At 64.0% G+C, this 22,810-nt stretch overlaps 11 protein-coding genes across 11 annotated transcripts; 7 read left to right on the top strand and 4 right to left on the bottom strand.

Annotated features, from left to right (window-relative positions):
- Nucleotides 1-27: 27 nt before the first annotated feature.
- On the top strand, nt 28-2,257 carry AMSG_01067 (uncharacterized protein; the record flags this gene model as incomplete). The annotated part of the gene is made up of 1 exon (XM_013906786.1): nt 28-2,257. One exon carries the CDS (start codon nt 28-30, stop codon nt 2,227-2,229), a length of 2,202 nt encoding a protein of 733 aa, XP_013762240.1. The 3' UTR covers nt 2,230-2,257.
- A 575-nt stretch (nt 2,258-2,832) lies between these two features.
- Nucleotides 2,833-3,623, top strand: AMSG_01068 (uncharacterized protein). Its single transcript, XM_013906787.1, has one exon. It carries the CDS (start codon nt 3,013-3,015, stop codon nt 3,445-3,447), a length of 435 nt encoding a protein of 144 aa, XP_013762241.1. The 5' UTR covers nt 2,833-3,012; the 3' UTR covers nt 3,448-3,623.
- Nucleotides 3,454-6,360, bottom strand: AMSG_01069 (uncharacterized protein). The gene has a single exon (XM_013906788.1). It carries the CDS (start codon nt 6,328-6,330, stop codon nt 3,610-3,612), a length of 2,721 nt encoding a protein of 906 aa, XP_013762242.1. The 5' UTR covers nt 6,331-6,360; the 3' UTR covers nt 3,454-3,609.
- Nucleotides 6,361-6,754: 394 nt separating this feature from the next.
- Nucleotides 6,755-7,544, top strand: AMSG_01070 (N-acetyltransferase 11; the record flags this gene model as incomplete). Its single annotated transcript, XM_013906789.1, has 2 exons — nt 6,755-7,423; nt 7,467-7,544. The coding sequence occupies 2 exons, from the start codon at nt 6,755-6,757 to the stop codon at nt 7,542-7,544; spliced, it is 747 nt and encodes a 248-aa protein (XP_013762243.1).
- A 134-nt stretch (nt 7,545-7,678) lies between these two features.
- On the top strand, nt 7,679-9,154 carry AMSG_01071 (centromere protein P). The gene is made up of 2 exons (XM_013906790.1): nt 7,679-7,846; nt 7,945-9,154. Exons 1-2 carry the CDS (start codon nt 7,787-7,789, stop codon nt 8,995-8,997), a joined length of 1,113 nt encoding a protein of 370 aa, XP_013762244.1. The 5' UTR covers nt 7,679-7,786; the 3' UTR covers nt 8,998-9,154.
- Nucleotides 9,155-9,418: 264 nt separating this feature from the next.
- Nucleotides 9,419-13,740, top strand: AMSG_01072 (uncharacterized protein; the record flags this gene model as incomplete). Its single annotated transcript, XM_013906791.1, has 2 exons — nt 9,419-9,583; nt 9,658-13,740. The coding sequence occupies 2 exons, from the start codon at nt 9,419-9,421 to the stop codon at nt 13,720-13,722; spliced, it is 4,230 nt and encodes a 1,409-aa protein (XP_013762245.1). The 3' UTR covers nt 13,723-13,740.
- Nucleotides 13,741-13,837: 97 nt separating this feature from the next.
- Nucleotides 13,838-14,286, bottom strand: AMSG_01073 (uncharacterized protein; the record flags this gene model as incomplete). The annotated part of the gene is made up of 2 exons (XM_013906792.1): nt 13,838-13,863; nt 13,893-14,286. The coding sequence occupies 2 exons, from the start codon at nt 14,284-14,286 to the stop codon at nt 13,838-13,840; spliced, it is 420 nt and encodes a 139-aa protein (XP_013762246.1).
- Nucleotides 14,287-14,443: 157 nt separating this feature from the next.
- AMSG_01074 (Ras family protein) lies at nt 14,444-15,501 on the top strand. Its single transcript, XM_013906793.1, has 2 exons — nt 14,444-14,567; nt 14,803-15,501. Exons 1-2 carry the CDS (start codon nt 14,453-14,455, stop codon nt 15,354-15,356), a joined length of 669 nt encoding a protein of 222 aa, XP_013762247.1. The 5' UTR covers nt 14,444-14,452; the 3' UTR covers nt 15,357-15,501.
- On the bottom strand, nt 14,834-19,102 carry AMSG_01075 (bromodomain and WD repeat-containing protein 2; the record flags this gene model as incomplete). Its single annotated transcript, XM_013906794.1, has 1 exon — nt 14,834-19,102. One exon carries the CDS (start codon nt 19,100-19,102, stop codon nt 15,353-15,355), a length of 3,750 nt encoding a protein of 1,249 aa, XP_013762248.1. The 3' UTR covers nt 14,834-15,352.
- Nucleotides 19,103-20,476: 1,374 nt separating this feature from the next.
- AMSG_01076 (uncharacterized protein) lies at nt 20,477-21,177 on the bottom strand (the record flags this gene model as incomplete). Its single annotated transcript, XM_013906795.1, has 2 exons — nt 20,477-20,491; nt 20,542-21,177. 2 exons carry the CDS (start codon nt 21,175-21,177, stop codon nt 20,477-20,479), a joined length of 651 nt encoding a protein of 216 aa, XP_013762249.1.
- A 161-nt stretch (nt 21,178-21,338) lies between these two features.
- AMSG_01077 (GPR108 protein) lies at nt 21,339-22,784 on the top strand. Its single transcript, XM_013906796.1, has one exon. It carries the CDS (start codon nt 21,391-21,393, stop codon nt 22,744-22,746), a length of 1,356 nt encoding a protein of 451 aa, XP_013762250.1. The 5' UTR covers nt 21,339-21,390; the 3' UTR covers nt 22,747-22,784.
- Nucleotides 22,785-22,810: the final 26 nt, after the last annotated feature.

Here is a 22,810-nt window from a genome sequence, read left to right on the forward strand (position 1 = left end):
ATTCGGGAGCCATATGAGCGGGTGAGCATGTCGGACCCTATGGGATACGATGATGAACGTCGCAGCGGCAGGCGAGGCGCGGCACAAGCGCCGTCGGCCCCAGCAGCCGACGCCTCGCTGGTCACCGGGCTGCTAAAGGACATTGCGCTGGTGCTCAAGATCGCGGGTGGCCTTGTGGGTCTCACCTCTGCGCTGTTTTTCTTCCGGCGCATGCAATGGCAGCAGGTGCGCGCCATCCGAGTTGCGTTTCGCGAGCCTAAGGAGCTGCGGTCACATCTCCGGCTTGCCGAGCGCGCGTTTGACGGCGACGGCCCGCGGCGGTCGTGGATCGTCAAGCTCGAAGACTGGTGGAAGGCGCGGCCGATGAAGAACGCATCGGCGACCGCCACCGCTGCTGGAGTTGACGCCAGCGGCACCGGTGCTGAGAGTGGGCGAGTCGATGATGAGGAAGAGGAGCTGTCTGCGGCCGCGCGCGACACGCTCGAGCGCGACTGGCGCGGCCTGCACATGCGGCGAGTCCGTGAAAAGGGCCTCCTGCGCTCGATCCTGCGGCAGGAGCCTTCAGGGCCGGTTGTGGTGACCGGTGCGTCCGGCTCGGGCAAGTCGGCCATGGTCCGCGAGGTTCTCAACGACCGGCCGTGGACCATGTACATCAATCTGTACCAGGATCCTGTCGGCGGCTCGACTGACTTTCTTACCCGGTTTGTCCGCGCTTGCGGCTACTATTACCCCCCGATCGAGCTTGTGGCGCTTGGCATCCTCCGCCAGCAGATTACCGAGCATGACGCCGAAAAGGCGCTCGCGTACACCACCATGGTCCTTCAGCAGCAGCGCTCGCTGCGCAACGCCATGGGCAACGTGGTTGATGGTCCGATGGGCGTTCCGTTTCCGGTCTTTTGCCTCGACCAAATGCACGATGTGCCGGTGCCGCGACCGGGCGCGTCCGAGGCCGACCTCGCGCGCGCCGCTGCCTTTCGCAAGTTTGTCGACTGGTGCGTGTATGTGACCGATGCCAAGCTCGCGCATGTGGTCTTTGTCACGCGGCCGGGCCTCATCACAGCCATGGACCGCCACCTCGCCCTCCGGTTCCGCCGCGAGCAAGTGTACATGGCGCTCATGTCAGACGGCATGACCAAGGCGTACTTTCGGTTCCAGGTCAACGCCGAGCTCAAGCGGGTTGGCCTGCCGACACTCTCCGAGGCTACCATTGCGCGCGTTGTTGCCACACTCGGCGGCAACCTCAAAGACATCGAGCACTTTCTCTCGGCCGTTCTCCGTGGCCGCCCATGGAAGTCTGTCCTCCGCTCGATGGTCCGCGACTCAACGTTCTCGCTCGAAATCGAGATGGACGACATGCTCCGCGAGGCGGCCGACGAGCGCGGGTCCAAGGACATGCGCGAGGGCTTCAAGAAGTTCCTCCGCTTCTGGGCTCTGCTCAAGTACATGGCCGAGTCGCGCCGGACCCACGTCCCGCGCCGTGAACTCATCTCGGCCGTCTTTCTGCAAGCTTCCCATGAGCTTGAGGACTACGTCGCTCGCGGCGTGTTGTCCCACACTGATGTGGCGCAGCACTATTACCAGAACGCGCTTCTCACCGAAGAAAAGGCCGCTCTCGAGGCCGAGGCTCTTGCCGAGGAGGCCGAGAGCGGCAACCCGCGCCGCTCGGACGAGCTCGACGCCGCGCTCGAACAGGCACTCCGCCGCGACGATGCTCAGGCCCAGCAGCGGCTGTACGCCGTCCAGGGCGGGCTCGACGAGCACTGGCTCATGCCGGCCTCGCCCCGCCTCAAAGTCGCCATGCGCAAGCTAGTCAACGACCCACGCCTCAAGCGCCTTGAGCGCGAGATCGCCAAAAAGGTGCTCTACCTCGAGTCTCGCAAGCGGACCGACGAGGTTATCGAGGCCCGTCGTGTCATTGCCGCAGAGCTGGAGTCGCTCGGTGTCATCCTCCGGTCGCAGCTTGCCAACCGCGGCTACCAAGGTCTCGAGGACGAGGCTGTCGACACCGCTGCAAAGCTCCTTAATCAGCTTTCAGCATACGCCGACGAGTCGGCCGAGCTGGAGACCCGCCTCACTACCTTCCGCTGGAACAACACGGCCAAGCTGGCCAACTCACGCATTGCCACCTCGTCTTCTGCGCCGGCCGCCACCGTTGCCGCCGCTGCTGCCGCTGCTGCCGAGGCCGAGGCCTCGTCCACGTCGTCATCATCCGGTGCGTCTTCGCTCTGACGTGCCCCCACCTCTGCCAGTGGCACAAAGCTCTTGGATCGATAGAGCTGGCTTGCTGACTGCCAAGGCGTTGGATGGCTCTCGGCCGCACACCACTGCTTCCCGATCCGCACTTTTGCCACTCTTGTGCTATCGCCCGCACACGCGCGCGTGCAGTGGCGGCGATCAAGCCTTCTCTGTGCGAGACTAGCCATGTGCGATGCGGAACTCCGCCTCATTACCGGTAGGTCCCCCCGAATCCCTTAACATCATACTAGTGACATCTGCCCTTCCTCCTACCAACGTAGCCAGTGCACCCGGCTATGGTTGTTTCCGACAGAGTGCGTTTGTGGTTGCCTGTGGTGCTGTGTGGTAGAAATCGACGCAAGCCCTTTTCCTGCCGCGCAAGAGTCATCGGTTACGCAGCGAGTCCGAACCTCTTGCGGCTACGTCTCTCGAAGATGGACACCTAGAGAGAGCATCAGAGCAGCCCTTGACGTGTGCAACTTGTAGACGTTTACGTTAGCATGAGAGGCACGCCCCGAAACCGGTTTGAGGGTGGTGCAGGGAGTGCAAGGCCGCCAGTTGGGGCCGGGAAAAGATGGGGCTACTGGCGGTGGCAGATTTTTTTGGCAATTGCAGCCCCCCTTCCTCTCCACGACACAAGACATGCGAGGATGAGGCACACCACTCACACGAACCTAAGGCTTCTCCAACACCAACCGGTGCCTTGGATGTGCCTCTGGTGAGGCGCATGCCAAAGCGGTGTGTGCGCTGCGGCGGCTAGCGGCGTCGCCAACGGTAATGCCGAGGATGGGCCTGTGTCATCGACGGCCATCCCCGCCGTCTCCGCTCAACCACTTCAGGGTTGTGTCACCGCTGCCACGACGACGGGATGAGCCCGTGGAGAGGCAGGCGGATGCCGCGCAAGAAACGGTGAACGCGCCGCCTACTCCTTCCACCCCCACGGCGGAGCATGCTTGTCCCAGGCTTCCACCCGTACTGCCGACCACGCCGGCAGCCGGCCGTCAGCGAGCTCCTGTCCGCCACTCCAGCCCAGAGCCAGTCCGCGGCCGAGGCTTGTGCCAAGACGATGCAACTTGTGCGGCACGATCCAGTTGTGCGAGGAGGTCGAGGCAGCGAGTGGTAGACACGGACCACCGAGCCAGGACCTGCACCAGGCGATGGCGACCAGGACGTCCCGCGGTAGCGGTGCGGCCAAGTTTCGGACACGGGTAGGGGCGAGCCCGGTGGTCCGGGTGAGCTCGACCGACCCCGTGGTGCGGACGCTGCTTGCCGAGCTTTACGATGCGACCACAGGCGGGGCGAGCGGCGGCGACGATGGCGACAATGCAATTGCCTTCTTCTGAGGACGCGGCAAACTAAGGTAACAGGTAAAGATTAATCTCGCATGCGCTGCAGAAAGTCGAGGAACGAGCGGAGGAGCGGGCGCGAGTGGAACGCACACGAGAGGCGAGGGAGGCGCGGATTGGGGCAGCGAGAGATGAGCTCGCAGACGGCAACCATGGGCATATGGCACATGTCCGGCCGCTTCTGGGTACACTCGAGATTGGCGACGAGTCCAGCCTTCGGGCCGAGGCCGCCAGCAAGATCATGCATGGGCACCACGTTGACGACGTAGCGCGAGATGTCACGGAGCGGGATGCCGAGCCGCTTGCGGGCGAGGACAATGCCCGGGGCGGAAAAGGCGACGGCGTGTGTCCCGACCGACGAGCCGACAATCTTGGCGATGCCGCCACCGAGCGAGTGGCCAACGACGACAACCTTGGACTTGCGGAGGAGGCGCTGGACGTGGGCAATGACAACGTCGTGGTATCGCCGTTCCGAGTCTGGCAGCAAGTGCTCCACAGTAGCGGCCATCTCGACAATGGCGGCGATGAGGTCGGTCGGCCAAATGGAGAGGCCGGGAAAGACAACCGAGAAAAACTGCAGCGTGGCCGTTTCGATCCAGAGGTCCAGATCCTGGACCCAGTCGAGAATGTCAAAGAGGCCAGTGCCGCGGATCGAGATGACTGTCAGGTTACGCGACGGCGAGTACAGCTCGTAGAAGCGAACCCGTGAGTGGTGGGCCGGAGCCTGCAAGTCCGACATGGCCGGAGCCGGGCGCGAGACGTTGACCAGCAGAAAGTCGTCAAGGAGCGAGTGGAGATAGAGGTCGAACGACGGCGTGCCCGGCGGGAGGTATGAGAGAAGCGAGAGGAGCGAGTAGTCGGATAGTGTGAGGCCGTGAAGCTGGTAGGAGCAAAAGGCGTATCCGTCACTGCGAGCCGGAGGCGAGGATTTCCACGGTCGGCCGAGCGGCCACAGATTGGCCCACGCCTGAACATCATCGCCGTCCACCGAAAACTTGACCGAGAGGCCATTGGTCGACGGCGCGCTAGCTGGCGGGAGGGGAGCAGCGGCCGGTGACAGCGGAGCGCCGCCGATAGTAAAGTGGTCAGGGAACGAGGACTCGTCCCACACAAACGACTGGACGGTGCCCACAACCATGACGGTCATGACAACGAGGATGATGCCAGAGAGCCACCAGATGATGCGGCGACGGAGGCGGCGGCGCGGGGCCTGCGAGGCGACCTTGGGCGGATGGGTCAGCTTCCACACCATGTTGGAGATCGAGTTAATGGAAAAGGCGACAATGACGACGGCGAGCCACGAGCGGAAAAGCTTGTAGACAATGCCGACAAGAGCAACAGCAGCCGCGAGCTTGACGGCGCGAAAGGCATACGGTCCGGCAAGCAACATCTTGAGACCCTTGAAGAGAAAGACGCCCTGATGGAGGAAAAACCAGACCATGGCGTAGAAGAACGAGTGCCCAGACGAGATGACCAGGTACGAGCCGAGACCGCCAATAAATCCCTGGTTGGAAAAGAGCGCGTAGATGGGGAGAAAGAGCGAGGAGAGAACCATCGAGCCGTAAGTGACGTCCGAGGTGACGGCGGCCCAGTTGGCGTCGGACGAGATGATCTCATCGAGCATCGAGAGCGAGAGCTGCGGGCCGCGCCCGCCGTCAAAGGCCCACAGCTCGTCGTCCGAGGCGTCAAGCTCCGGCGATGAGTCGCGCGGGGAGGCCGATTCCGAGCCGTGCACCACAGCCGCCGCGAGCTTGACCGGGCGGGAAGCGATGGCAGCGACAAAGACGGCAAAGTGTGCGAGGAGAAGACCGCAGACGGCAAAGGTGTTGAAGTAGATTTCGCACCGGACCGAGCACTTGTGGCCAGTGCATGCGGTGCAGAGACGGACGTGCAGCGGACACTTGTAGCACGAGGCGTGCGAGTAGGCAATGACGGTGTTGATGAGGATGACAAGGAGCAGGACGATCGGAACCGAGCAAACAAAGGTGATGGGCGCAATGAGCCGGTCGCGTGTGGCATCGATGGCCTGCGAGAGGCGCGACGGCGATGAGCCCGCGTCGGCCAGCGTGGCATCAGAGCCGTCATCAGCAACGGCACGAGAGTACGGCTGAAGCCGCGGGTGGCCCAGGTGGACGTCGCCGTCGCTCTCGTCACCATCTGAAGAGGCCTCCCACGGTGCAGGTGGCGATGAACATGACGCGCGGGAGGCGTTGCGAAGGCGAAGAACTTCAAAGCGTGGCGAGTCCACCGCAGTGGAGGCGGCAGCGACGCCGGCGTCGCCGGGCGAGGCCTCACGGAGGAGCGCAGGCTTGAACAGACGGTACTCGGCGTCAGGCTCGGGCGAGCCGTCGTGGACCGACCCGACTAGCCGGCGGTGCGGATCGAGATGGAGGATACGGAGCAGGGCGCGTGGCGAGGCAAAGATGGCACGGCGGTCGTTGTCAGAGAGGACCGTGCCGAGCCGCACGATGGAGACGACGTCGGACATGAGGCAGCGGAGGCGCGGAAAGGGCTCGACCGAGGGTAGCAGATCAAAGAGCAGATTGAGAAAGACCCGGAGAGCGAGGACAAGGCCGAGGATGACCTGGACCATGAAGACTACCTGGAGTGGGACGACCCACATCGCGCCTTCGCTTCGTGATGACATCAAGATGTTGAAGGTAAACTCGAGGACGGTCTTGAAGGCGAGGACGACGACAAAGGCAAAGACCGGGAGGTAGTGGTAGACCAGGAGCAGCTGGGATAGCATCTTGCCCACGAACACTCTGGACCGGAAAACCATGTTGACATGCGGAGTGGACCGTGGGGAGGAGGCTTGGAGTGGGGTGGCGGTGGCACAGGGTGCAGAGGAGATGGGGGGTGATCACGATCGCTATCGCCATCGTCATCGCCATCGCCATCGGGGGGCCGTAAGAGTGAGGGATGGGAGCAAAAGGGAGGATCGGGATGGTACAGAGAATAAAGAGATTATAGAAAGGCGAGTACTTGTAAATAGGGAGGCGGAGAACGGGGTGGAGAGGGGGGGGGGGGGGAAGAGGCCGGCACGCGGCGAGAGGCTACGATCCGATCCAGGGCCAGCTTGGGCACAGCGGGTGAGGGCCAGGGATGGCGACAGCGTGCCGGAGGGAGGAGAGAGAAGAGAGGCCAGACTTGAGTATCTAACGAACGGAAGCATGGGCCGGCGGAAGAAGAACAACAGTAAGGCCAAGGCCAAGAAGCTTGCGCGGAAGGCCGAGGTGGCGCAGACGGCGCAATGGACGGCGGCTGTGCGGCGGGCGGCGGCCGCGGAAGACATCTTTGCCCTGATGCCGGCATTCCGCAAGTACCAGACACCAGATGGGCGCGAGATCGAGCTCACGTTCCACGATGTGAGCGAGATGGACAGCGATGAGGTCGGATGGGCGTTTGGCCTGCTCAAAGCCAACATGGAGGCCATGTATGTAGAGTCGGGCTGGGGCTGGGACGACGACCAGAAGCTCAGCGAGATGACGGCCGAGGGGATGAAGTACGTCATTGCCACCGACGTTGGCTCGGGCGAACGGCTTGGCTACGCCGAGTTTATGTACACCATTGAGAAGCCGCTCGGCGTGGCGCTCTACGTCTACGAGATCCAGCTTGCGCCCGACGCCCGCCGGGCCGGACTCGGCCGCCGACTGATGCAAGTCATGGAGTTGGCTGCTGCCATGCTCTCGGTCCCCAACGTCCTGCTCACTGTCTTTACCGCCAACGTTGACGCCCTCGCCTTTTACACCGCCCTCAAGTACCAGCCCAACACCGAGGTTGAGGGCGCGGCACCGACCTGGAACGAGCATCTGCAGATCCACGAGGATCCGGCCTGGCACGTCATGCACAAGCCCATCGCTTGTCGCCCTGCACCTTCCCCAGCTCAAGATTCTGCAAGCTCTGCTGCTGGTGCGAGCTCTGCTTGCTCTAAGGCCGCAGTATCCGCAGAGTTCCAAATGATAGCTGTGAAAGCAAACACCCTCGCCCTCAGCCGGATAGCACGGGTAGCAGCGAGCAGCCGAGCGTAGTAGATTCCAAGGCTTGGCGCTCCCTCGCCAGCCACACTCACGCACACACACAACACACACACACACACCACTTGACTCGCCCCACACCCCACACCACACACACACACACCACATACCACCACGCCACAACCTCACCACAACCACACACATACACAGAGCCAACATTCATCCGGCATGGCGTCACAGCAGGCCGCCGAGCTGGCGCAGAAGCTCAAGGCCACTCGCAGCCAAGAGGTACGGAGCCATGCCAAAGCCATTCCTTCCTCTCCCTCTCTCCCCGCCACACTCACCACGCTCTTCACTCATACGTGAGAGGAAATGGCATTGTGTAGGCTGCTGGCGCGCTCGAGGGCGGGCTGAGGACAGACGATGTCGGCGCTGGCCGTGGCGCGGCCGCGCGCGAACGGTACCAAGCGACCATCGAGACGTTGCGGAGCAAGGTGGCAGCACTGGAAGCGCAAGTGGCCGAGGCTGAAGCTGCAGCTGCAGCGGGAGGTGGTGGTGGTGGTGAGGGTGTCCCTGGGCAGGATGCTGTCATCGACGATGAGGCGCTGCGCAGAATGGTGCTGGCCAAGGCGACAGGCGGCCCCGGTTCGCGGTCGGTGGTCAAGGGCAAGCTGGACCCGCTCCGCGCGTTGGGCGAGGACGCTGGCGACGATGACGATGACGACGACGGCGATGAGGGCGGGAGTGGGCCGCGTGTCCAGGTCACGCCCGAGCACGTAGCCGAGCTCGCGTCAGTCGCAGGCGTCCACTTTGACAGGACACACAACAGCCTGCTCGAGCCCGATGCTGAGCGCAACGGGCTGCGGCTGCGACGGTACGAGCTTCAGGGGACGTCGCACGGCTTGGGGTTCGCGCTCCATTTTGACGTCAACGAGGAGGCGCTACGGGTGGAGCGGGTCGAGGTTGAGGTTGACAAGCTTCTCACGCGCGAGCTGAGCGGGCTGGTGACCCACGTGGAGGAGACGTGCTCGCTGCGGGCGTTCTTCAAGACCTTTGCGCGCTTTGCCAAGCTCCGCTCGCTCCGCACTGCGCTCTTTCGCACTCTCAAGATCGAATACGGCGAGTGGGTCGTCCTGCCGCACGGCGCCGCCAACTCGGCGACCATGGTTGTGGCCGCGCCTTCGTCGGGCGACGGCAGCGCGCCATTTGAGTTTACCTTTCTGTGGCAGATTGCCTCGGACACCCGCGGCAAGCTTGAGCAGAACATCCAGATCTTCCCCTCGGTCTCGCTCGGCCTCGTCGAGCTCGACGCCGAGGCCTCGTTTGCAGTCACTGCCGAACTCACGACTCACTTTCGCAAACTCGTCGCCTGGGGCGGCGTTACCGCCGCGCTTCGGGTCCTCATCGGCATTGTGCGATCCGGGAAACTGACGCCGTAATCGCCTGTCCGCCGTCGGCCGCGTTGGCTCGCGCTGATGTGCCGTCGTCGCAGTACGCCGTCACGGCATCGTCACGAGTTGTGCACCAGCACCAGCAATGCCAAGCACGGCCCGGCTCGATGGCTCATCATCACATAACATACACCCTAACCCTGCCGACCACCATCACTCAGCTTGCACCTCGGTTCCTGCTGCGGCCACACCTCAAGCCGCGAGTACACAATGTAATTTTTCTCCCATTGCCAGAAGCCTGACAGTTGGCGTTGACTCCCTCTGACGAACGTTGCGACGGGAGCGCAACGGAAGCCGGCGGCCAACGACCACCTCGCTCCCCACGTCGTTCCCCTCCCCCTCTTCCCCTCTCCCCTCCCCTCCCATACACCGAGACTCGTAGACCGGTAACTTGTCGCGTGACGCCACCATGGCAGCAGCATGGGGATGGCTCGAACCGCTGTATCCGACGTGTGAGAACATCGAGCTGAACGAGGCGAGCTTGACCTTTGGCCGGGGGAAGAAGGCCGACATCCGGTTCAAGACCAACCGGGCGCTCTCATCGATGCACTGTGTGCTCGAGTACAAAGGGACAGTAGCTGAGGGCGGGCGGTATGTGCTGATGGCACATCATCGAACGGAACGTTTGTCAACGACATCCGGCTCGAGCGCGACAAGCATGTGCTCATCCAGGATGGCTTTGAGATTGTTCTGGTCAAGCCAGATGCCGACGCGCCTGACCCGTTTGCCCCTGACGCGGTCATTGTGCCGCTGGGGTGGACGTTTCGAGCGGCAGCCTCGCCGCCGATGGCGGCGGCGCTGCGGACCAAGCCTGCGGCAGGCACCCGGGCCGCGGCGCTCGCAGCGGAAGACGACCGCGAGTCCGAGTCGGACGGCGACGGAACGCTGACGCGCGAGTCGTCGGCCGACATGGTGGCCACCGGCGAGTATGAGGACCTGAAAAAGAACATGATGCCAACGGTGGTGCGACGGCTGGCCGAGAACATCGTGGCACTGCCAAAGGCGGCAGCGGTGTCGGGCAAGGAGCTCGGGGCCGCACATCTGCGGGCGCGGTCGTCGCTCGTCGAAATCACCAAGCTCACGTCGCGGCTCCTGGCTGAGGCCGACGACGAGACCCGTGCCAAGTTTGGTCCGGCCTCTGAGAGCCTCCACGAGCGACTGGAACACTCGGTCGAGCTGACCGGGCGCATTGCCGAGACCGGCGATGGCCCGATCTTCTCCGAGCTCCGCGAGCAGATTGCGCACTCGGTCAAGGCCGTCTCGGCCTGCATCGCGCCGTACATCAAGACGGTGAAAGACGGCGGTCAGCGACCGGTGACGATCAAGGTCAGCGCAGAGACAGGCGCAAGCGTGAGTGTGGCTGCGGGCGCTGGCACTGGCACAGGCAAGCCGTCACCGGTCTCGTCGCCGCGGCTGCGACGCATCTCGGTCTCGTCGGCCGACGACTCGGAGGCTGACGACGACTACGACGAAGAATACGACGAGGATGAGGAGTTTGGCTCGCCCGAGTCGTGGCTGGAACGCATGCGCGGTGCGCCCGAGTCGGCGCTCATCTACGAGCTGCAGCGTGTGCTTGACGAGTGCGACGACCTGTGGCGGGCCTCGTTCCTTGCGCTCGACGGTTTTGAGGTCCTGTGGGATGTCATGGCGCTCGTGGAGCAGCCGTCGCACGCCGGCGAGCCTGAGCTTGTTGACGCGGTCATGTCTGCCGTCGCCGCGCTGGTCGACTCGGTTGACGGCCTTCAAGCAACCGCGTCGTCGTTGGCACATGTAGCGCGGATTGCGCGCGGGCTCACCAACGAGTCGGCCGAGTCACAGCGCATTGCTGCCGAGCTCCTCGCTTGCATCTGCATTCACTCGGACAACGGGTACGCCAACGTTATGACGGCGCTGGCAGAGATGGGCAAGCCGCCGGGTTTGTCTGTCGCCGAGCTTTCCACAGCGCACGTCTTTCTCCCGGTCATCCAGCAGATCGAGAACTCGAACGATCTAGTTTTTCTCACCTCTGCGCTTGCGCTTGTCAACGTCCTCATCGGCGTGCCTGACGATCTCGACGCGCGTGACGCGTGCCGCAACCACGTCATTGAGCTTGGACTGCCGGACCGGCTCCGCTTCCTCCGCAACGCATACAACGACTCGGAGCTGCTGGCGCAGATTGAGGCGTTCTTTGAGCTGGGCGGACACGACCGCGAAGAAGCAATGTACGGCGACGTGAACCTCAACGATCCCAGACAGGTTGTCGACCTGCTCAAGGTCAACCTCCGACCGACGCCGTGCTACGAACCATTCCGCAACATTGTGCAGATGTTCCTCACCATGCCACACGAGGGCGAGTTTGCCGGCAACGTCTGGCGCGCGTTGGAACAGGTTGTCCGCGAGGCCGCGTGTGTGGTTTCGCCCGAAGAGGCCAAAGCGTTTACCAAGTCGCAGTCGATCTCACATGTCATGGCGGTCAAGATGCAGCTGGAGCGACTCGCTGCGCGCGACAATCTCCACGGCATTATTGCGGCGCTCGAGGCGTCTAACACCAAGCTCAAGGAGCGTCTTGACGTGCTGCAGGGCTCCAACGCCGAGGTCTCGCAGTCGTTGCAGCGGCTGGAGGCAAACGTGGCCGCCCAGATCAGCGCCCGCCGAATGTCTGCAGCCTCGTTCAACGCTATGTATGCGCAGCAGACTGCCGCGTTGGCCAAGCGAACCGCCGCCGAGCGCGAAGCGTCCGCCGCAGCCACCACCAAGCTCCGCGCCCAGGTCTCGGTCCTCAACAAGGCTGTGGCACGGCTCGAGAAGGATGTGAGCCTGGCGACTCGCGAGCGCGATGCCCTTGCCCGCGAGAAGGTTGAGCTCCTTGCTCGCATCGCCGAGGCCGGGCCGTCGTCGTCAAGTCCGGCTGGCTCGGCCAAGCCGTCTGCGCCGGCCGGGCCTACCGTTGCGGTGGCGCCGCCAGCAGCCACCCCGCCGCCACCGCCGCCGCCACCGGGTGGTGCTCCGCCACCGCCGCCGCCACCACCACCGGGTGGTGCTCCTCCTCCCCCGCCGCCACCGCCGCCAGGGGGTGCTCCGCCGCCTCCTCCTCCTCCTCCCGGTGGTGGCCCACCGCCACCGCCGCCGCCACCGGGTGGCGGGCCACCACCGCCGCCGCCGCCACCGGGTGGTGGCGGTGGCGGCCCGCCGCCGCCGCCGCCGCCGGGCGGACTTGGGCGCGGACCAGGAGCAGCGCCCGCGGGGCCCAAGGCGTCAGTGCCGATGAAGAAGCTGCACTGGAAGCCGATTCAGAAGCGCAAGCTGCCAAAGACCATCTGGGAAGAGCTGGTCAAGTGGACCGGAGGCGAGGCCAAGATCGCGAGTGGCAAGCTCGAGCGCAACAAGTTCTCGCCGTCCGAGGTAGAGGGCATGTTTGCGGCCAAGGCTGCGCGGTCGGCGGTGGCGTCGGGCGCGTCATCGTCGAAGCCCAAGCGAGTCTCTGTCCTCCCGCCCAAGCGCAACAACAACGTGTCGATCATGCTCTCGCAGTTCAAGCTGCCTGTTCCGGCCATTGTGGAAGCGATTCTCAAGATCGACCTCGAAGTGCTGACCCTCGACCGCGTGGCCGGCCTCGTCAAGTACTGCATCATGGAAGAGGAGGTCGAGTCGCTGTCGATGGTGCCAGCGGAGATGGTGCCGAAACTTTCCAATGCAGAGCAGTTTTTCTACGCCCTCAAGGACATTCCGCACATCCGCGAGCGCTTTGACGCCATTTCTGCCCGGCTCAACTTTGACATGCAGATGGAGGAGCTTGTGGCTGGCGTGCAGGCGGTGCGGACCGCCATTGTGGACGTCCAACTCTCCAGCGGCTTTAAGCGGCTCCTTGCGCTCATCCTCGACCTCGGCAACTTTATGAACGGGGTCAAGGGCTTCAAGGGCCCTACAGTTGGATTCAACGTCGACTACCTGCTGCGGCTCATCGACACCAAGTCGACTGACGGAAAGACGACGCTGTTGCACTACATTGCGCAGCAAGCCGAGGACGACATGCCGGAGCTACATGCGTTTGCGGACGAGATTGCGTCGGCAAAGGCGGCGATGCGCCACCCGCTCGACATCATCCAGTCGCAACAGCGCGAGCTCGACAAGTCGATAACCTCGGTTGGCAAGCTCCTCGCCAAGTCACAGGATGACATCGCGTTGCAGGAGGCGCTGTGCTCGTTCCACGAGGAGGCGCTCGACAAGTTTACCACCATCTCGCAGACGGTCAAGGGCATGTTGCTCGCGTACGATGCTCTGGTGGAGTATCTCGGCTTGCCGGCCAACAAGACCAAGTCGGAGGAGCTCTTTGGCATGTTCTCCGAGTTTGTAGTCCAGTACCAGAAGGCCATCCGCGACAACGCGCGAGCCAAGGCTGTGGCCGAGGCCAAGCGCAAGAAAGCGGAAGCCAAGGCGGCACACTCGGCATCGGTGGCGGCCCGCAAGGCCAAGAAGGCCAAGGCCAAGGCCGAGGCGGCACTCAACGGTGGCGATGCCAAGGCTACCCGCAAGAGCTCGCGGGCATCGGCGAAGGCCTCGTCCAAGTCGGTCAAATCCAAGAAGGCCAAGGCCAAGGAGGCGCGGAAGAAGAAGTCGCGCCCGATGTCGCAGATCTATTCCACCATCAAGAAGGGCGACTTCTACAAGGAGCGCGCCACCATGCGCAAGCAAGCCACACTCCGCAAGGTTGCCACTGCCATCTCTCGCAAGTAAAGGCTTGAAAAAAGCTCAGCGAGCGGCCGCTGGCGGTGCGGCCGGCTGGCGCGGCGACAGAGGGCGCGGCGGAGCCGGTCGCGGCGGCGATGGGCGCGGCGGTGAGAGTGATGTGTCAAGGAAGCCGATGCAGAGCGAGCGCTTGATCATAGTGGCGCCTGGCGAGTGACCTAGCGCTGCAAACGAGGACTCGGCATCCACAATGTCGGCCACGTCGCGGACGGCGTAGGCGGCGAGGATGCTCGGCCCGCCCGGATGGCGGGCGAGAAAGTCGGTGACGTCGACTACCATGCCGTCAAAGACCAGCCAGAGGTCGTCAGCTGTGGCGTGCTCCAACAACTCCTCGGGCGCGACCGGCCTTGTCTCACACTTGCCCGGCGGCGGTGGCGGCGGCGTGCTGTCGACCCAGTCGGCGTCATAGGCGCCACTGTCGTCGTCGTCGTAGCTCACAGCGGCGCGCGGCGGCGCGGGGCCAGCAGCAAGCGGGAGGGCTGGCAAGACGTAGAGGTAGCCGACGGCGACAACGACCGCCACCACAGCAATCCAGTCGATGCCGAGGCGCATGGCGGCGGGCACAGTCAAGGTGTTGCGCGAGAGTGGGGTGCCGGTGGCGGTGGCGGTGCCAGGTGCCGGTCCTGACAGACAGCACTCGGCCGGGTTGCTCCGATTGGCATTGGCCTGGCACCCGCACCGGCAGCCCGACTACGACCACTTGTCGTGGAGTGACCGCATGGCGGCATCCAAGAAGCAAAGCAATGCGGCTGACTTTGGGCTGAAGATCGTCATTGTGGGAGATACCGGCGTGGGCAAGACGAGCCTGCTCAACAGACAGACAGAGTCGGCGCGTATGTGAGAGGCGGGGCGAGGGGGAGAGGGGGAGAGGGGGGGGGGCGGGTTGACGACGAGCAACGGTGTGAAGAGCGCTGGAATAGCAGCGGGAGGAAGGGCGCGAATGCAAACTCATTGCTTGCACACAAACCATGCCGGATGCGGACGTACACGCGGGTGGGGGCGCGGATGGTGGGGGGGTGATGGGGGTGGATGGCGACGCTGCGGGGGTGGCGGGCGGGCGGAGGGCAGGTGAGCCGTTCAAGACACCATCGTCAGCGTCGATCGGAGTATCATTCAAGGTCCGGTCGTACGACATCGATGGCTCGGTGTACCGGGTGCAGTACTGGGATGCACCGGGCGCGGAACGGTATCTGCGGCTAACGTCGCGGCTGTGCGCGGGTGCGTCGGGTGCTGTGGTTGTCTTTGACGTCAACTCCAAGTCGTCGTTTGAGCATCTGGAGGATTGGATTAACGAGCTGGACGCGTTCACGGCGTTGCCCAAGGTTCTGGTGGGCAACAAGGTCGACGTGCGGCCCGAGCTGCGGCAGGTGACAGCGTCGCAGGCCGAAATGTTTGCGCAAAAGTTCTCGATGCAGTACTTTGAGACGTCTGCCGTCAACGACGTCGAGGTCCACGAGGCCTTTTCGGAGCTCTTTGCCTTGATTGTGGAGGGCATTCCAGACCCGCCCGAGCCGTCGCTCCTGCTTCAGCGCGGCATCACTCTGACGTCCAAGCTTGCGCGTGACGCCGGTCTCCGGCAAGCCCTGTTCCTGGCCAAGAACGCAACCGGCGGTGGCTCCTAGGGCCCGCGGATAATGGACTGGACCAAGCACTCGAGCATGTGCTCGCCGGTCGGCCCGGCTCGGAGCAGGTACGACTCTGCGAGCTCCATAGCGCCGATGTGATATAGAAACATACCGTACTCGAGGTAAATCGCCTCCAGCAGCGGCCGCAGCGGGAGGAGTGACCGCCCTGCAGAGCCACGTGGGTGAGTTGCGGCCGGATCGCCGTCTGCGACGAGGAGGCCCTCGGCGACGCACGTCCGCGCCAACAGCGCTGCCCGCGAGTACGCCTTGCGGTTGTAGAGGAGTTGCAGCGCCGAGTGCCAGTCCATAAGCGAGATAAGAACACCGATCGCGGCGTCAACGTCGCCGGCGTCGGCAAGGTGCTCGGCCCAGGCTGAGAAGACGACCGCGGCAGCCGCTTCGTCAAGCCCGATCTTTGCTAGCCAGGCCGCCTCGCGCCACAGCCCATAAGACTGCATGTACCGGCAGGCATCGGCCCGCTTGCCGATGAGGCAAAGCAGCTGAACGCCTTCAGTCACATGGCCATTTGAGACAAGGTCGGTCGCCACCAGCTTGACCGTTGACACAAACGAGTGCGGTGACATGACAGCCGAGACCAGGCAGGCCTTGAGCGAGTCCACCATGTAGGCCGGGTGGTCGACCGGCGTCTCAAGGAGCATCCGCACTGCTGCCGGATACTCGCCGAGCTGGATGTGTGCATGGACCTTAGTGAGGGTAAACTCGTGGTCGCCGCGCTTGTGGGTGTGCATGGCGAGAAGGCGTGAGTCGCGGTCGACAACAGCCTCGCGCTCCTGCAGCAAGTCGTGGTGAGCCGAGAGCGGAAGCAACTCGCTGGCCTTGCTGGCGGAGGAGGGGGCGCTTGCAGAGTCAGTGGCAGCCAGTGATCCGCCGTGCCGGCTATCTTCGAGCGGCAGGCTGGGAGGCGGGCTCGCGCTCGAGGTGATGAGATCATATGCTGCAGGAGCTTCTTGCGAGCGCGGCGCGTGCTCCGCACCACTTTGCGCTTGCTTGGCCTTTTGCACATAGTGCTCGACAACGGTCCAGAACTCGACGCCGTCCTGATCACCAAAGAATGAGGCGGCAGCGAGAGCGCGCTGCGCAGGGCCGGAAGCGGCGAGCAGCTCGGCGCGGAGCCGCGCCGGAAGGTTAGCCTCGGAGGCACGGAGGCTGTCGCGGGCAGAGCGGATGCGGTCAGAGTTGCACTCGACAAGCGAGATGTGCGGCGGCGCGACGAGCTCCGGCGGCTGTAGCCCGTGCTGAAGGCGGGCCTTGAGCGAGAGTGCAACGTGATGTGGGAGGGTGAGGGGCGAGATGAGCGAGAGCGTGGTCGCTGTTGTAGCGCGCTGGGACATGTGCGCCGAAGCACGCGAGAGCGTCGGATCCAGGACTCGGAGCATGCCGTCGAGGCTGAGCACAACCGGGTTTTCGCCTGCCCAGCTCAGCGCGGAGGCTAGAAGCCGCAAGCCCGACGTCCGCGACGAGTGGTTGAGGGCAACGCGGGCCAGCGCGTCCCACACGCCAAAGCCACCGCCGTCAAAGCCAACCAGCAGCCTGGCCCAGTTGGGCGAGGCAGGGTGCGCAAAGGCGAGCGAGGTGACCGGGCCATGCAGCGATGCAGACTCGTGAAGCATGTTGTGGGCAAGGTCGAGGACGTGGACCGAACCGTGCAGAGTGCCAGCGACAATGAGGGTGGATGACCACGCCAGAGCGGTCACCGGCTCGGTAACATCAAGCGCGATCGATGCGCCGGGATGCACTGCACCAGCTACAACAGTGTAACGAAGGAGGATATGGGCATCGGTGGCAAAAACAAGCTGCTCGACCAAGGCATTACTGGCAGCCTGGGCAAGAAGCGTCGACTCGGCAGCCGAGAGCGTGGTGAGCGAGACGTCGTAGTTGGGCGGCGACCAGGCAAGAGCGCGGATGGGGCCGTGGCCCGAGACCGCCCGCAGCAGGCTGTCGCTCTTCATGTCCCATATCTCTAGTGTCTCGTGGAGCGGACGGGCAAAAGCAAGAGCAATAAGCTTACCCGAGGCTGCCACAGCCAGAGAAGTGATCGGCGCCGCATCGCCGGTCACAGTCGTCCGCAGCGGCAAGGCGCGGCCAGAGGCGATGTTGAGCGCAACAAGGGCGTTGGCAAACTCAGCCGAGCCTGACGACGAGACAAGCTTGGTCGGGTCAGCCCACGACGGGGTGCCGTCGCGGGTGTACGCCACAAGGCACGATGACGAAGCCCAAGCAAGGCCCATGACCGCTGTGTCAAAGACGGCCCACGTCCGTTCCACCTCCCCCGAACCAAGATGAACGAGCTGAACAAGACCATCGCCCGAGCCGACCGCGGCAGTGAGGCCGTCGGGCGCGACGGCAAGGACCGAGAGCTTGCGGGTCAGCCCTTCGTGCGTGCCGGTGAGGGCAAGGCGGGGCGAGGCGTTGTGTGGTGAGATAAGATCGAGGATGGCGACGGCGCCAAGTGAGGTGACCAGTGCCATGCGCTGCGGCGAGAGCGGTGCCATGGCAGCGCCGTAGACATGGCCAAGCGGACCGCCAGAGACGGACGACTTGCGCAGCGCCGACGAGGCCCAGACAACCGAGTATTCAAACGCGTTTGGAGGAGTGGAGCGGCAGACAACAAGGCCGTCGGCATGAAGCGCGTAGAGGAGCGACGGATCGTTGCGAAGGACATAGATGCGGGTGAGCGGAGCGTAGCGCTTGCGGTCAAGTTGGATCGCGCAGAGCGCTTGCTCAAGAACGAGGTCAAAGAGGAGGATCTCCCACTGGAGCACAAAGTAGACGATCGACGGAGTGGAGAGTGAGTACACGACGTCGACAAGCTTGCCGCCCCCTTGCGGCTCTACGCGGGTGGCTGCCGCTGCGGCGCTCGCTGATGCCACGGTCCGCGGACTCAGCGACCGCGACCGGCGGTTCATGGCCAGCTGCGCCGGCATGGCCAAGTGAGGATCTTTGCGGCTGGCAACGCCGCCGGCCAGCGGTGGAGACGACGAGAGCGGGCTCGACGACGGCGGTGAGCCTGACGAGCCGAGCCTGTTGATGAACGACGAGAACTTGGCGATGCGCGAGGAGCCCGAGGCCGGCTGCGGGACGGCGCCGGGCTCGACATCGGACATACTGCGGTCGAGCGGGTCGGCCGGGGCAGGCGCCGCGTCAGAAATGCGGTACTTTCGGACGACCGAGGCCGGCGGAAGCTCGAGCGTCCAGTCGGTGACGCAATAGACCCAGCCCGAGGCGGCGGTGAGGAGAAGGACCGTGTCGTGGAATGGGTCGAGACCAGCGGCGTTCATGGGCTCGGGAAGGCCGTAGGCCCAAACCCTGGTGCCAGCCTCGGTGTTGTACAGCACAAGCCGGCCCGAGGTTTCGATGGCGAGCAGGTGGCCGGCCGGGAGCCAGAGGAGGTCGACAAGAGGGCGGGCCGGCGGGCAGCGGACCATGGGCAGGCCGTCGGCCACGTTCCACACGGTGATAGCGCCAAGAGCGTCGACGGCGGCGAGCTTGAGATAGTACGGCTGGTCGAACGAGTCTGACAGCGGCTCACTCGACCAGCGGAGAAGCGAGACGGGCTCGTCCGAGACTGCGTCCAGCGACTGGACCACCTCGAGCGAGTCGGGGTGGACGACGACGACGGCCGAGTGGCACCCGTATGCAAGCAGGCCCTGCCAGGACATGTCCACGGCCCCGGCGTTGCCCTTGGCTAGCGGACCGGGCACACACTTGGGGGCGACCTGCATGTGGGGGGCTCTCAGAAAGGTGGGGTGGGCAGAGTGCCACAACCGGTGGCGGGGTGCCACGACCGCCACACGGCTACAGCAGCACATGCACTTGTTTCATTCGTCAGCGTCGACGAGCGCGTCGAGGCGGGCGCAGGCGGCATCGATTGCCGAGACGAGGTCAGGAGCGAGGTGGAAGGTGCGCGAGGACAGCGCTTTGCTCAGTTTGTCAAACGCCGCGTTGAGGGCTTGGCACGGCTTGGCAGCCGAGCCCCAGGCGCGGGCGGGAGGAGCGGGCGCAGATGGTGGTGGCCTGGCGGCAGCGATGGCGGCAGCGGTGGTGACGGACCTGTCGACAGCGGTGGCCACGCTTGGGACCGCTCGGAGAAGCTTGTCCAGTGTCGACGGCGCGCGGCGCGAAGCTCTTCCAGCACAGATGGCAGTGCAGAGCTGAGTGGCAGTCGCGGCCAGCTCAGCAAGGAGGTCTGCGGCCGAGGCCAGGGCCTGGAGCAGGGCGTGGACCACGCGCCGGTAGCTGCGCGCGGCAAGAGCGTGACAGCCGGCAGGCGCAGAGTGCAGAGAAGGAACAAGTGCGAGGGTAGGACTTAGGTCGAGCGACACATCCTCAGACACAAGTTCGGCGGCCTGGGCCTCCGAAAGGGTGGCGGCGAGCGAGGTCAAGGCTCCATGCAAGACATGGGAGGTGTTCACGACGGCTGCGACGAGCCGCGGTCCACCAAAGAACCGCGGCACATAGCCGGGCATGCAAGAAGGGAAAGTCGAAGCCGGAAGGGAGACTGGAGCCGCAAGGGCAAAGAGTGCATGCCACATGAGACGGAGCAGCATGGCAGCTTGCGGCTTTGCAGCATCAAGGGTTGCCGGGAGAAGCTCGCCGTGGGAGAGGACCGAGCGGAGGCGCGGGCCGGCGCGGACAACAAGGATGTCGTGCAGCGCGTCCAAGACCGGTGGTGGAATGAGCGACTCGCTCACCAGCGGGTTGGCCATGTGATCGGACGAGAGAATGCGATTCTGGCGGCGCGAGAGAGTGAGCTCGACGCGCGAGCCGGGAACGGGCACAACCGGATCCAAGAAGTAGTCGAGGGTGGTGTAGTAGTCATCGGTGGCGGCAAAGCAAGCGACAGAGCCGCCTTGAGCGATGCGGCGCAGTATACGGTTGTAGCGAGCGCAAAGGCCAGGCGGAGCGCATGCTCGAGCGCGGGGAGGAGGATGGCAAGCGCCGCCGACGGCGCGGTGCTTCCCAGTGACCAGGCGAGATCAAGGAGCGCCCGGCGCGGCGGATGGCTGAGCATGGCGTGGAGCGAGAGGAGCGGATGTGGAAGCCCATCGACAGGGGGAGGCGTCGCCGAGAGGTGGCTCGAGAGCAGCCCAGCAAAGTCAAGCGGCAGCTCGCTGTCGTCGACCACCACCGATTCCAAAGGAGGTGGAAGGGGCTGTGAAACGAGGGCATCGAGCACGCCAGGCGTGGCTGAAGCTATGGCCAACGCCTCTGCGAGCGCGGCAAGCAAGAGCGCAAGCAGTGGCAGCGAGAGTTCGGGCTCGGGGCAAAAGCCGTGCCAGACCAAGTTGCGGACATTGACACCGCGGTTGGAGGCAAGCAGGCTCTTCAGCCACCGCGATCGGGCTGGCTCGGCATCCGCAAGCTCAGGGACCAGCAGCAGGTCCTTGAGCATGTTGGGTGGACTCACTACGCCGCGATGGGTAGCAAGTGCGGCGAGCGTGGCCTCGAGGCAGGGAAAGACGAGCGCGGCCGCCAGGTGGATGTGAGGCGCAGAGCCATCCGCAGCAGCGGCAGCGGCCGGCCTCATGGCCGGGCAGAGGAGATCGATGTGGGCGGCGACGGCATGCGGAAGGCCCACATGGGCAAGGAAGTCGGCGGCCGGTCGTGCGGCGAGCGCCAGAACCAAGTACGGCGGCAAGTCTGGAGATGCAGCAGCGAGTGCGTCGAGCGCAGTCCAGACAACCGCACCGGTGTCGTCAATGACATCGTCGAGGTGCGGCGGTGAGTGTGGCGGCAGCGAGGCAAAGGCCTCGATGCGGGCAGCGACGTCAGGGCGGAGAAAGATGCTGTCGGTCATGCGAGGGTAGCCGTAGCCCGGGAAAGAGGGGGGGCGGAGGGGGGAAGGGGGGTAAGAGCCGAGTGGAACGCGGGTTCGGGAAATGCCTCGAGTTGGTGAGGCGACTGAGGCAAGTGCCAGCTCATTGGCTGCCTCGGAAAGGGAGGGGAAGAGAAAGGTATCACTTGTCTGAAGACAGAGAGACAGGGAGAAAGAAGGCACACACAAGTAGAAATGGTTCAGAAGACGTTTGTGGTGGCTGTGGGCCTCTTTGTGGTGACGGCGCTTGTGGCCGAGAGCGCGGCACTCCGCAACGGGCTGACGATGAAGCAGGACGGGCGGGCGGCGTTCTTTGTGGAGAACTTTGGGTACGAGGCCGGTGGGCATCTAGAGGTCATTGTGCACCCTGGAGTGCGGATGTGGGTGGAGAAGGGGGCGTATGTGTCGCACACGCATCCGATGGGCTTTGTCATTCGCAAGACCAAGAGCGACTCGGCCGAGTACGTGGACGAGTACGGAACGTCGTGCCTGGCGGACATTGTGCCTGAGGATGCGCGCGAGCGCGACATTGTGTCTCTGGCCAACGAGACGACGTGGATTGATGGGGTGCACTACAAGCGGGTCATCCAGCCTGGCGAGGAGGGCCTGTACAACCTGTACTGGTTCAACTGCGCGCCGGCGACGCAGGTCTCGCTGACGGTGGACGTGGTGATGTACAACCCTGGCCCCAACTACTTGTCGTCGGGCAAGTCGCCGCTCCCGACGCTCTACGTTCTGTTCACTTTTGCACACTTTGCGATTGTGGGTGTGCTTGTGATGTTTATGCGGCGGGCGGGTGCGGTGGTGTACAAGGTCCACTACCTGATGGCGGTGGTGGGTGTGCTCAAGGCGCTCACGCTGCTCACGACCTCACTCCGGTACCACTACATGAAAACGACGGGCCACGGGTCTGGCTGGAACGTAGTCTTTTACATTCTCAAGGGTCTCACCGGGCTCATGCTCTTTACGCTCATTGCGCTCATCGGCACCGGGTGGGCCTTTGTCAAGCCGTATCTGACGGACCGTGACAAGAAGGTCTTCCTTGTGGTCATTCCGCTCCAGCTCATCTCGAATATTGCGCTCATCATGGTGGACGAGATGCAGCCCGGCTCGCAGTCGTACCTCACGTGGTACGACATTCTCCGCATTGTTGACATTGTGTGCTGCGGCGTCATCCTCTTTCCAATTGTATGGTCCATCAAGCACCTGCAGGATGCGTCTGGCACTGACGGTAAGGGGCGTAGCTCTGCGAGCAAGCTCAAGATCTTCCGCCAGTTCTACATGCTGGTTGTCGCCTGGATCTACTTTACCCGCATCATTGTGTACATGCTCGAGGCCACGGTTCCGTTCCGCTACATCTGGCTCTCGTATTTTGCCACCCTCGCCTCCACCCTCGCCTTCTACATTGTGGCCGGCTACAAGTTCCGCCCGGTGCCGAACAATCCGTACCTGGGCCTTGCCGGCGGCTCGGACGTCGAGCTGGAGGATTTTGATGGCGGCGAGATGGGCGACGACGCCGACATCGACATTGACATTGATCTTGGTGTGTAGACCAATAACGTGAAGTAACGACTCGGAGACCTGAACTGGTTTACAGGTAGAGGTACAGGACATG

The sequence above is a fragment of the Thecamonas trahens genome (assembly GCF_000142905.1).
Source record: "Thecamonas trahens ATCC 50062 unplaced genomic scaffold supercont1.4, whole genome shotgun sequence".
NCBI classification, from domain to species: Eukaryota; order Apusomonadida; family Apusomonadidae; genus Thecamonas; species Thecamonas trahens.